Source organism: Euleptes europaea, chromosome 7 (assembly GCF_029931775.1).
Source record: "Euleptes europaea isolate rEulEur1 chromosome 7, rEulEur1.hap1, whole genome shotgun sequence".
NCBI classification, from domain to species: Eukaryota; Metazoa; Chordata; class Lepidosauria; order Squamata; family Sphaerodactylidae; genus Euleptes; species Euleptes europaea.
Genome location: NC_079318.1, coordinates 22,384,626 through 22,398,369, shown reverse-complemented (window position 1 = coordinate 22,398,369; position 13,744 = coordinate 22,384,626). Strand labels below are relative to the sequence as shown.

Sequence of the window (13,744 nt, the reverse complement as noted above, 5' to 3'; positions counted from 1 at the left end):
TTCTGAATGTATCTGGCAATTACATTGAGTTTAATGCAGCTGAAAATACTTTGGTCCCCAGCTTTGTCCTGCTGCCGTCATCTTCATTAGATGATGCAAACATTTGGGTAGTGAATCGACAGTGTGTGGAAACCGAGGCCAGCTTCCATCATTACGGTGGTTGCTATCTAGGGAAAAGGTACCCTCACACGGGGAAAACATACTATCTGAAAGACTTCTATCAAAGGTCTGCATTTGCGTGAATGTTTGTCTCCACTTTGGCATCCAAAACGGAGTCCTGTTTTTTACATCATGCACACAACACAATCCTATAATTGCCCACTTTCCATGTTTTCCCTATGCTCAGCAAACTTTTTCTTAAACCTGCTTTACTCTGACGTTTTGTGGGGGAGAAAGAATGCACTCCAAGGGCAGTAGCACATCATCGGGATGGGAAGGTGTCCTTTTTTTGGAGGTTCTGTCCACATTATTGCCACCTCCTGCTGTCATCTCCTCATAGCTGTCATTTTTCCATATTATGCCACCAGCAGACTTTTGAAGGTTTTAAAAGAACTGGTAATTGTTACTGGCCTTTTATGCATGGCTGTTTCCCTCGCAGTCGTGATAAAATAGGCCCCTGAAAACATGGGCAAAACCCGCAGAAATGCAGGGGGAGACCAAGGTGACCTCTGACTGTTGGAGACAGCATGCATAATCAAAAGAAAGACCCGAAGTCATTGGAGGGGTGACCGCAAGGGAAACAGCCATACATAAAAGGCCATAGTAAAGGTAAAGGTCCCCTGTGTAAGCATTGGGTCATTCCTGACCCATGGGGTGACGTCACATCCCAACGTTTACTAGGCAGACTTTGTTTACGGGGTGGTTTGCCCATGCCTTCCCCAGTCATCTTCCCTTTACCCCCAGCAAGTTGGGTACTCATTTTACCGACCTCGGAAGGATGGAAGGCTGAGTCAACCTTGAGCCGGCTACCTGAAACCAACTTCCGTTGGGATCGAACTCAGGTCGTGAGCAGAGCTTGGACTGCAGTACTGCAGCTTACCACTCTGCGCTACGGGGCTCCTTAAAAGGCCATAGTGCTATAGCAATAATAGGTATTTTTAAAAGCCTTCAAAAATCTCCCAGTGGCATGTTGGTCATTAGTCGCAAAAGGGCCTGAAGGAGTAACTTGACTCAAGTAGCATTTGGAGGAAGGATAATGAGCTCTCTAAGCTGACAGGCTGTGGCTTGGATCCAGCGCAGCATTTGTCCAAGAGAGCAACTTTATTGCTCCCCCCACCCCAGCCGCCCAACGTCATTTGAAGGGACATTTAAAGCTGCATGGGGAGGACAAGAAGTTTCTACTCTGAGAATGGAAATCGTTTCTCCCACATAAATGCTGCACGAGATCCAAGTCAGCACTTTAACTTGCCTTGCTGTCTTTTGTGTCTCTTTTAATGGCTTTATTGATATCATAATTTTTAAAAAGTCATTGAAGAAAAAATACCCAAAAAAAAAAAAAAAAGTAAATTCATGCTGAAAAACAATTTTGTGGCTTCTCCATAATGATACCCATATTCTGGAAACCTTTGCCTCCAGAATCTTGTTTGGCAGTTTCTTTCTTGGAATTTTAATGGGCAGTTAAATTTTGTTTCTTTGGGGGGGAAACCCTTTTATGTTCGTTGAGGGTGACTGGTGCTTGTTGTTTTTTACCTCTGGCTTTTTTATTGATACCTTAGCAGCTGTCTTTTAATGTAAGCTATTTTATGGATTAGATTTTATATTGGTTTTTTTTTAAAAAAATATTGTGTTTTATCCGGTTTTATCAGGGTTGTATATCACTTTGGATGATACCGGAATTAGGATGTATACACATTAGAAAATACATACATTTTAGTTGTTCGTTATCGTACCAGATTTATTGGTTTAGACTTATTGGAAACCTTTTTTGCAGGTTGCTTGTAAGGCACTTTTGAGTATCTGTTGACGAAATACCAGTTATGTGCCAGCAATTATGAAAAATATAGATTCCTGAAAATTTAATTCTGATTGTGGGAAATGACCTCATATTCTGTCAGAATCGTCTTTCAACTACTTTGGGTGCTACTTCTTAACTATTCAGTTGTACTGAGCAACGTAGGGCCTCTGTCTGGCACCAGTTCTCATTCAACTGCCCTTTCAATACTGTGGCTTGCTCCTCCTTGGCTTGCTCCTCACTCTGGTGCTTGACTTGTTTTTTGTGTCCCTGGTTCTCTTGGTTTGCTGCTCGTAGTCCCAGCTTTCAAAGTGGTGAGGCTCCCCTTTTTGTCTGTGATTCCATATGATGCAGCCTGTTAGTGTGGTCAGTGAGGTGTACTAGTTAGAGCACTGGACTAGTACTACAGAGACACTTTCAGTCTCCATTGGGAAGAAAGGTGGGGTATAAATGAAGCAAATGAATCAATATATCTAATTATCAACATGGCCCTATCTGTGGATATGTAAATCCAGAGACTGGAGCCATGAAAAGACTAGAGAGATCTTTCTACAAACTTTAGAGAAGCCCACATTTGCAGAAAAATCTGAAATTTGGGGAGGGGGTTAACCTCTCGGGGGGGGGGGGTCAACCTCCCAATAATTGATGTAGAGCCTGTTGCTTTAAGAAATAAATATCCACTGTGGCCATTGCTAGACAACCATAATATATTGCCAACCTTCAAGCTTTGGTTTCTATCACTAAATGGTGGGGGAGGGGACAGGGTTCTTTTCAGGGCTGTTTTGGTCTTTAAGGGAGGACAAATTGGGCCAGGCCTGGGAGCTACCATGCATGACTCACTGAAGACTGGCTACTTGCTACAGTTCAGCACCAGGCACCACACTAAATCCAGTGTGAAGTAGTAGTTCAAGTTTCAGACTAGGATCTGGGAGACCCAGGTTCAAATCCGCACTCTGCTATGGAAACTTGCTGGGTTATCTTGGGCCAGTAACAAATTCTAATCTATATTACAGAGTTGTTGTGAGGGTAAAATGAAGGAGAAGAGAATGATGTAAGCGGATTTGGGTCCCCAATGGGGGGGAAAGCAGGATATAAATGTAATAAATGAATAATAAGTAGGGGGCATATAAAGATTTGGGTGGTAGGTGGAAAGGAGAGACAGAAGCAGGGAGATGTGAGGATATGGCCACATCCTGCAAGATCTTGTGGGTTCCCCACCATGCAACTGGGTCTTGTGGCTACCATCATGCGATTTGGCCATAGTTTTGCTAGTGGGGTATCTGAAGGGTATCTGAAGGACCGTCTTCTCCCATATGTTCCTACCCAGGAATTAAGACCACAAGGAGAGGCCCTCTTGACTGCCCCACCAATCAAAGGAGCTCATCTGGTGGGCAAACGAGAGAGGGCCTTTTCAGTGGCAGCCCCACAATTATGGAACAACCTCCCCAGGGAGGTGAGTCTGGCCCCCTCACTTTTGATCTTCAGGAGGCAGCTGAAGACAGTTTTATTTAGGACTGTATTGACTAATTTAGTTTTTAGTTATTGGCAATCCTAACTGGAGATTTTAAATTGTCATCATTTATGTTTTTTATAATCATTGTTTAATTAAATTGTAAGCCGCCTTGCGTTCTGCAAGGTAGAAAGGCAGCTAATAATTGTTTTAACTAAAATAAATAAATACTTGTTGGCTAAATAAGGCAAGGACTCACAATTTCTATTTTGTAGGGCAATACTGCATTGCTAATGTTAGCTATGATTTGTTTCCCCTCATATCCATATGATTTTTTGTGTGAAGGAAAATCTTATTCTTCTAACAAGGCTAAATTTTGGAAGACATCTCAGTTCTCATTGCCAGTAGTTGCAACATTTGCCAGATAGGCCATTACGACCTAGTTCCTAATGATTTCCTAGCTGCTGTTTCTTCTATCTCTATCTGTGTTAAGCATCTAGGTTTTAACACCTGTAACATGTGTTTTCTTGATAAGCTACCAATAAGTTGGTCATTTGAATCCCTTGCCTTCTCAAAGGATCAGACTATGTGGAAATAATAAGAAACTGATTAGAAAAAGATGATAATCAACCAAGAGATTGTTGTTTTGAAGTTATGAAAGCTGTGAGATACTGGTGAACTTCTAAGGCTCACATATAATTTTTTTTAGTGCAATTTCATACATGTTGATGATCTCTGTATAGAATTCAGCAATTGAAAATATTTTTTCCTACCTTGTAGGGATCAGCTTTTAGCGCTCAACAATTTGACGCTTATAATCTTTTCTTAACGACTGCAGTTGGTGATGGCATAAAACTCTGGGATTTGAGAACACTAAGGTAACCACAATTTGTTTTACAACCAACAGAGAAAAATGTTTAAAAATGTGCACGCGTGTTGAACAAATGAGGCTGTTTTGGTTATGTTTTTCTCAGCTTTCTGGGTATGAAAAAATAGTTGCTTGTAGAGTACAAAAGGTAGTCATCTTATTTTTGTGAACAGCAGAACTCATTCTTTTACCTCATCATATTGTTTTGATTTTGTTCCTTCTCTCCTGACTTTGCAGTTTCACTGACACTGATTTCCCCAGTTTTCTCTTGGTTCAATTATAGTTTTGATATTCTTCATGTCTGTTCCTTTTTCCTCTAACTGGATTTTTACCCACCATGTTTTTGAATATCCATCCATCCATGACCTTATTTATTGGCATGATAGCAAAAACATCGAATACAAAAATGTTTTTGAATATGAAATTGTCCCTATTTTTAAAAGACTCATCTGACTGACTGCCCTGAATTTTTATCCCACCTTCCCTCAAGAATCTCAAAAAAGCCTTACAAGTTTCTTTCTTGTTTTATCCTAAAAATAACCTCAGATTAAGCTGCGAGAGATGATTGGTCCAAGATCACCTAACGTGCTTCACATATTTGAATCTGGGTGTCCCAACCCTAGCTGTCTTCCACACAGGGACAGGATTTTTTTATTTCCCCATTACTAGTGTGGCTGCAGTTAAGCATAGGAGCACGGGGGCTTCCACATGGCAGGTTTTCCCACCATTTCTCTGTCCCAGTCCCCTGGAAATGGTCACCCTCACTGCCCTAGGCTACCAGGGCTTTTGCGACTTAAACAAACAAAACTGTATCAATAGACTATTGTACCAATATGTGCAGCAGTTTCTTTGAATTCCCATCTTTCATTTTAAAAACAAAAGTAAGTCTCTAGCACCTTCCTGGGTGGAGATATTGTTGTGTCCGTGAAAATCATACAGGTCACACACACATACGCACACACATTCCGTTGCCTGAAAGCACAAACAGTACATACAGACACAGTCACACGCTCACATACATACACTCCATTGTTTGAAAGCGCAGACGCTGCAGACACACACACACACGATTAAACTGTCTTTTACCCAAGGACAGAGACCTCCCTCCCTCCTTTCCCGTTCGTGCACAGAAAAGAACTCTCTGATCCCATATAGATTGCTTTGTTCCTTCAATATAGCAAAAGACCGATTAGGCGCGCATGCGCAAAACAAAAGTGCCGACTTTGTGTCTTTAATATGCAATGATGCTACTGAAGACTTTTATGGTTGAATGTATCTTTTAATGGAATGTAACCGCCTTCATGGTATAAGAAGTACTGCTTCTCCTTTGCTCGGGTGTGGGAGGCTCCCAACTCTGTTTGGTTTGGAGTCTGTGCACCCGGTTCTCTGCTTTGGCCAAATAAAAGAGCTGTAGTTCATCCAACCTCCTCACTATTGTCTTCATTGGACTTTATAGATAATAGGGTCACAACAATATGCTTTTCCCCCTTATATTTCCACAAGGGAAGGGAATAGACACTTACTATAAAATTTTGCATGGTTTGGAGAGAGTGGACAGGGATATGTTTTTCTCCCTCTCCCATAATACTAGAACACGGGGTCATCTGCTGAAGCTGGAGGGTGAGAGATTCAAACAGATAAAAGGAAGTATTTTTTCACACAACGCATAGTTAGATTGTGGAACTCCCTGCCCCAGGATGTAGTGATGGCTGCCAGCTTGGAGGGCTTTAAGAGGGGAGTGGACATATTCATGGAGGAAAGGGGTATTCATGGGTGTTAGTTAGAATGGATACTAGTCATGCTGCATACCTATTCTCTCTAGTATCAGAGGAGCATGCCTATTATATTGGGTGCGGTGGAACACAGGCAGGATGCTGCTGCTGCAGTCGTCTTGTTTGGGTGCTGCTGGACTTGATGGGCCTTGGTCTGATCCAGCAGGACCTTTCTTATGTTCTAGTGCCAAAAATTTTTAAAAATAATAATAAAAAACCTTCCAGTGGCAGTGGGAGAAAATGGCTGCCGTGGGGGTTGGGTCAGGGAAAATGGCTGCCATGTAGGCCAGAAAATCCAAATTTTCCCACCCACTCCGTAGCTGTCCAGCCTTTACTGTAGTCTTTCCCAAAACTTTAGAGCACAGCAGGTTTGAGAAAGATTGTAGAAAAGCAGGGGAAACTCCCAGAGGTGCATGAATGCACCACAAGGCTATGGGGAAACAGGAAAAAAAACTTCTCAAAAGAATAGAACTCATGGTAGATAACCCATGTGGAAGACAGCCTGGCCTTTAAAGCATTAAACGCTACACCACGCTGGCTTTCTGGAGTTCACGTTTCAGCTGAATGACACCAGTCCTCATATGCACACGTAAATCCCCCAGGGCATTTGTTTTTCTTGCCTGAAATGTCTTATGACATCTAAGCTATATTGTTGCCACTAACCTGAATAACAGCACACATTCTTTGCAGTCATACAGTACATGTACAGCACATCCAAGACGACATGGTGTAAGCGTTTTCTGCTCTTTTGCCGTGATGGTATGATCGTAGTGAAAGAACAGTGGTTAATGTGCCTTGTCCTTTGAGCCACCGTCCAAAGGATTTTCAGCTGAAGGCCTTCCTTGTCTTCAGTCAGTTCTGACTTGATAAATACTACCACAGATGTACATATATCATATGGTAAAGAAAGAGCTTAGCACTCCCTAGATTCCAATTCCTCTGCTTCTGCATGTGTGACCCTGCCTCCCAGAAGCAATCTTTTTTTTCCTACTGGAAGAGTTTTTTTTCATGCAAGAAGTAGACCTTACACTGTGACTTACCCGAGGTTCTCTAACCTGCAAATGTTTTCCCAGCCCACTTCCAGGTGTCTTCTAAAACTAGAAATGATTTTCTATGAATTGTGGCTTCACTACATGTGGGAAGGAGAGGGCCCCCCCATGTCATTGAGCTAATCGCCATCAGTCACTTGTGAGGGTGGTTTTTTATCTCAGCTGGACAGTGCTGTTTCTCATCCCACGCGCACTTCTGTTTCTCATCTTCCACACACACATAAGCTTTTTTTTTACTAGCAAATATTCTTGATAGGTAGAGTTGTCAGACCTCCTCTGGGAGCCGGGGACCCCCCGCTTTGGGCCCCCTCTCCTGGTGCCGTCCAGCTGGCCGGAGTGGGTCTTACCAGGTTTAAAATGAGTCCTAGGGTTCGATGTTACCGGCGCAATGATGTCACTTCCGGAAGTGACGTCAGCAATGTCGAGGGAGACGCTCTGATATTTGGGCAAAACTCTATGGTAAAACCAACTTCCACCATAGAGGTTTTGCCCAAATACCAGAGCATCTCCCTCAGTGTCACCAATGTGATGACGTCACTTCCAGAAGTGACATTGGCGCTGGCCTCCCTTTGCAGCTGGTAAGTCCCTCCCATCTCCCGCAGGTTGCCAAAGGGGATCCAGCAACCCCATGGACAACATTCAAGATGACAGCCCCCATCTTGCTAAAACAATATAAGGGTATGGAAGAGGTACAAGGACTCAAGAATGGTCAACATCTAGCAGTATTTACCAGCTGTTCTTGTGGCATCCCTAGAATGTGTGTGTTAAGTGCCGTCAAGTCGCTTCCGACTCATGGCAACCCTATGAATGAAAGTCCTCCAAAATGTCCCATCTTTGACAGCCTTGCTCAGATCTTGCAAATTGAAGGCTGTGGCTTCCTTTATTGAGTCAATCCATCTCTTGTTGGGTCTTCCTGTTTTCCTGTTGCCTTCAACTTTTCCTAGCATGACTGTCTACAATACTGAAAATATGGATACCACTGAAACATCGGTGTTGTCTTATTTTTAACAACCATTGCCAAGATTCAGAAAGCTCTTGTCCCAGTTAATAGTTCACAAGGAAAAACATTTGGTTTTCTGTTGGCACCATTTTTATTCTGCTCTTAACTGCATCTATCTATAGCAGTTTTATTTAGGCCTGATGATAGGCTGAGGTAGTAACTGTGTGCTTCCTAAGAGACCACTTAGTTCTATACTGAGATGGAGTTACTGTAGCTCAGTAATTACGGAATGTTTTGATGATGGTAAAGTATGAGCGATTGTATTCTTCATTTTAAGAAATAATTGTGTGTTGCTGTCTCTGTGCATTCACATAGAATAAAGGCAAGTTTGCACACTGCGATATTAGGTGTACGCCCTGGCATATTGTAAATTATACCCAAAATGCAAACACGTATTTCATACAGATACACCTGTCGAAAAGCTGTGATGATCTGCAGTTTCCTGTTGAGTGTATATGGTGTAATGAATAAGATGGCTGTAAACTGCGAGGCAGATTTTTAAAAGTAAAAAAAAAGGCACGCATGGAGGTCAATCCTGTTTGAAACCAGTGAGCGTGGAAAATTAGAATTAAGTAATCAGATGCCTGTTTTTATCCTTGAAAATATATCCCATCTTGTCTGGCTTTAAAAAAGAGCACATATACAGGATTGCAAATAGGGTCAGCAGTACAGGAAAGAGCATATGTGGGGAGACAGCTGTAAATCAGCACGATGCAGAGAATGTCCAAGTGAAGCACTTTGGTAAAACTGCTTTGGGGGAGTCTGGGGGCCAGCTTAAGATCAGTTGATCTCCTGTTATTGTTTTATAATTTAATCTTATCTTTTTTTTAAAGGGGATTGTTACCTTCTTGCCAAACCGTAAAGTTTATTACCCCTACCAAATGTCAAAAAGTAATAAAATGGGAGACTTTGGGGGTTGGACTTCGTGATATCCTTATGTTTTTGCAATCAGTTGGTCTAACTACAATTCTTGAATATAATGAAAAGTTGAAAAAGTGCTTCACAGGTCACTTATCTGCCTCTTCCTTTTAAGACATTAATTTAAAGGTGAGAGGCTGAATTGTAAAGTAGTTAAAAGTAAAATCTGGGTAAGCGGTTCAGTGTTGTCTAGCTATAGTCTCTGCAATACATTTCATAAGTTTTGTTATTCCTTTTTTTGGAAGTCTAGTACTTCCCCCCCCTCTCTCTCTCTGCTTTCTGCATTTCCTTTTTTATTTTCTCTTCTTGTTCTGCCTCTCTTAGGGTTGCCAACTCCAAGTTGAGAAATACCTGGAGATTTTTGGGGAGAAGCCTGAGGAGGACAGGGTTTGAGGGGAGGGACTTCAATGCCATAGAGTCCAATTGCCAAAGCAGCCATTTTCTCCAGGTGAACTGATCTCTATCAGCTGGAGATCAGTTGTAATAGCAGGAGATCTCCAGCTAGTACCTGGAGGTTGGCAGCCCTAGCCTCTCTTGATGTTATTGGCAGATCTGCTGTAATGTCAGTAGGGCTGTGTATAAAGGAAGTAATACCCAAAGCTGCCATTGGCTTAGTAGGTATGATAGATGTTATAAGTTAGGGGTATGTACTTCAAAGAGTTCATTTTAATGTTGTTTGATTATTACATAAATTATTATTACATAAATAGCTTGATTGTAGTTTCCCCCAGAATTTAAGGAGTATTGGTATCATTTCTGAAATCCATTTTAATGTTTCGGCAGCTGTCAAATGGTTTTGGTTAGCCACGCCATCCCCGGCTGCCGAAAGGTGAGGAATCCACTGTGAGTCCACTAGGGGGTAGGGCAGAGCAGCAAGTTTGGTTATTTGGATAACAAATAGGGTTGCCAAGTCCCTCTTTGCCACTGGTGGGAGGTATTTGGGGTGGGACCTGAGGAGGGCGGGGTTTGGGGAGGGGAGGGACGTCAATGCCATAGAGTCCAATTGCCAAAGCAGCCATTTTCTCCAGGGGAACTGATCTCTGTTGGCTGGAGATCAGTTACAATAGCAGGAGATCTCCAGCTAGTACCTGAAGGTTAGCTATACAAATAACTCACTCTACTGTAAAGGGTATTGGTCAAATAAAACAGTAGTAGGCAAAAAAATGAACAAGCAGTGGACAAGGATAGCAAAGAACGTAGACAGCAAGGCTATCACTGTATTACAAAGGTGCAACAAAATAAACGGACAAGGCTAAGCAACCGAGGTGACAAAGCGAAGATAGCAAAAACAATAGGCAAATGCTAATAAATATACAAAAGTTCATGTGAAGCATGAAGTTGCATTCTGGTCAATTTCAAGTTCTTCAGGCAACGGAGAGATAGGTGGTAACGCGGCTCCGGAAGTATTCCAGCGCTTTCGCTACACGAGGTAGCTTCATCAGCCACAAGGGCTTAATTGTACAGTTCCTAGGATAAATTTGGAGCTCCCAGTTGGGCTGTAAGAATATTTCTCATAGCAGCCCGACTGGGAGCTCCAAATTTATCCTAGGAACTGTACAATTAAGCCCTTGTGGCTGATGAAGCTACCTCGTGTAGCGAAAGCGCTGGAATACTTCCGGAGCCGCGTTACCACCTATCTCTCCGTTGCCTGAAGAACTTGAAATTGACCAGAATGCAACTACATGCTTCACATGAACTTTTGTATATTTATTAGCATTTGCCTATTGTTTTTGCTATCTTTGCTTTGTCACCTCGGTTGCTTAGCCTTGTCCGTTTATTTTGTTGCACCTTTGTAATACAGTGATAGCCTTGCTGTCTACGTTCTTTGCTATCCTTGTCCACTGCTTGTTCATTTTTTTTGCCTACTACTGTTTTATTTGACCAGTACCTGAAGGTTGGCAACCCTAATAACAAAGCTTCTACTGCAGAATAGGTGAAAGGGAGACATGACTCTTTTCCATAAAACAGTTTTGGAAGAAAAAAACCATACGGGTAAAATCGAATAGTTTGAACAAATTATTGGTGAAATAAAATATGTCACACGTTTTATATGTTCTTTGCTGCACACTGTACAGTGAGAACATAGAACTTGGCAGGTCGCTACACTATACAACTACCAGATGTGAGTTGTGGCAGTCCTGCTTACTTTCTGTCTCGGGAGCACATGTGAAGGATGTTAGCCTTACATTGTCAGCTGCTTCAGCAATGCCTACAACATCCTAAAATTGTGTAACTGGCTGTTTAATTATAGAGAATACTGTCAGCTCCTACTTCAGCCAGCATCCCATCTTTGTCTGAAACATACTGGGATATTTATTCGTTGCTGTATATGTGGGTGTTGAATGACTGAGGCTGGGGCTGGAAAGCAGTTAACCTGGAAGTGCTGGGACAACAAGCCACGGAGGTGGCTCATGGCTTTCAAGGGACAAGAGAAGTTTGTGACTGTTCCAATATTTTACTGACTAAAAGAGTTATCATTTGTAGAAAAAAAGGGGGGGTTCTAATTACATTCCCAAGAATTCTCGTAGGCAAACAGAGCAGCTTTCTTAGAAAGAAGTTATTGATTTTTTCTGTGCTGATTTAAGGTTCTTCAGATTTCATAATCTGCTATTATAAGGCTATACGTTCGTTGTAAATATTTTGGATATTCATTAGATCTGTTTGTTTGGGGTTTTTTGTTTTTGTTTTTGCATTTATATCATGCTTCCAGCCAAGATGCTCAAAACATTTTACAATTCAAAATTGTAACATTTTACAATTCCCAAGAATTCTCGAAGGCAAACAGAGCAGCTTTCTTAGAAAGAAGTTATTGATTTTTCTGTGCTGATTTAGGGTGCTTCAGATTTCATAATCTGCTATTATAAGGTTATTTGTGTGTGTGTGTGTGTGTGTGTGTGTGTAAAGTGCCGTCAAGTTGCAGCCGACTTATGGCGACCCCTTTTGGGGTTTTCATGGCAAGAGACTAACAGAGGTGGTTTGCCAGTGCCTTCCTCTGCACAGCAACCCTTGTATTCCTTGGTGGTCTCCCATCCAAATACTAACCAGGGCTGACCCTGCTTAGCTTCTGAGATCTGATGAGATCAGGCTAGCCTGGGCCATCCAGGTCAGGGCACACACATACAAATCATTAAAAGAAGATGTTTAAATAATTTCTCAGCAACCTGTGGTCCAGCAAAAAGGGAGCTCTTCAAGAACCAGTGGATCTGGCATATTTCCTTCAGGAAGAAATTCCATAAACCAGGGCCTATCATCAGCATACAGTCTACTGAATTTGAGACACTGGAAGACTGTTTATCTGGCCCTGAACTGCAGTAGAGGAGAATTGTTGCAATTAGTTCCCCAAGGGGGCAGAAGTTAGCCCTGGGCCATGTCCGCACTTACCATTTGTGGCGCCGGCTTCCGCAGGTTTTCCTTGCATGTTCCCACTGCAACTCACCCGAAGGATTCTAAGGACGTCTCCAGAGTGCAATTTCGCCGCGTTAAGCGCATCCGCTTATACGGCGAATTAAAAAAAATAAAACGTCCTCCACACCCGGTGCCTTACAGTGGGAACATGCAAACTGTGTTCGATCCATTTCCTGCTGCCAGCCCACTTCCTGCTGCCAGCCAACCCCCGCACTCCCCCCCCCCGCCTCCCTTACTCACGCTGGACCAATCGCCGTCCTTGCTTGGAGAAGCCGACTGGGCATGCATGGGAGGGTGCCGGTCTGGGCTTATCAAAAGCAGCGGACAAAGGCGGCGCGGTGGGAACAGAAATTTAAACTCGTCTTGGATGCTTTCGTACCGGACGCGTGTAAATAGCGAGGTAAGTTGCTGGTGCGTTCACGGGCCTGGTTAGGCGTGCCATTAAAACTGGAAAGCTTCAGCCATCTAAAATGCAGTGGCCCAGTTGCTGTGTGGTATTAGATACTGGGAGACATCCCCAATGTTGAAATAACTTAACTGGTTGCCAGTTGTGTCTCCAGGAGCATTTTTATTTTATATTTCTGTTTATAGCCTGCCCTTTCTCTCTGAGAGTCAAGGCAGATCACATAATATATTGATCAATGTAATCGATAATAGCATAAACCATCCAATAAACAATGGAATAGGACTAGGATTACAAAAGTGAGAAAAATGATGCAAAAACAAAAAGTTGGACGCATGATATAAACAAGGTATAAAATAGGATTGCAAAAATAGAAGTCATACAGTAAACGTTGGGATGGACTACAGTCCTCTTCCTTTTATTAAAAAGGTCCTCCTGATCTATGCTATTTATAATATAGTCCTATTCCTAGGGTTGCCAGCTCCAGGTTGGGAAATGCCTGGAGATTTTGGGAGCAGAGCCTGAGGAAGGCGGGGTTTGGGGAGGGACTTCCGTGCCATAGAGTCCAATTGCTGAAGCAGCCATTTTCTCCAGGTGAACTGATCTCGACCACCTGGAGATCAGTTGTAATAGCAGGAGATCTCCAGCGTGTACCTGGAGGTTGGCAACCCTACCTATTCCCTTTATAAAAATGCCTTGCAGAACAATCCTGTTTTACACAGTTTGAAGAATGATAGAACTGTGAGAGCCTTCCTGACCACCTCAGGCAGCCTTTCCAGGAGGTAGGAACCACAACAAGGAATGCACATGTACATCTTCAAAGCACTAAACTATGTGGGTCCTCGATACCTCAAGAAACATTTACTGCTTTAAGGATGCCTCGGTTGTTCAGAACATTGAGCAAAGCTCTGATCAGAGTTCCATCTCT

The 13,744-nt window shown here is 42.6% G+C and overlaps 1 protein-coding gene across 1 annotated transcript in view; it reads left to right on the top strand.

Moving 5' to 3' along the window:
- Window positions 1-13,744, top strand: part of WDR27 (WD repeat domain 27) — a 117,428-nt gene that overhangs the window by 52,285 nt on the left and 51,399 nt on the right. The window contains exon 21 of the mRNA XM_056852973.1: window positions 4,182-4,279. Within this exon, the coding sequence (XP_056708951.1) occupies window positions 4,182-4,279 (98 nt within the window). The remainder of the gene's footprint in view (window positions 1-4,181; window positions 4,280-13,744) is intronic.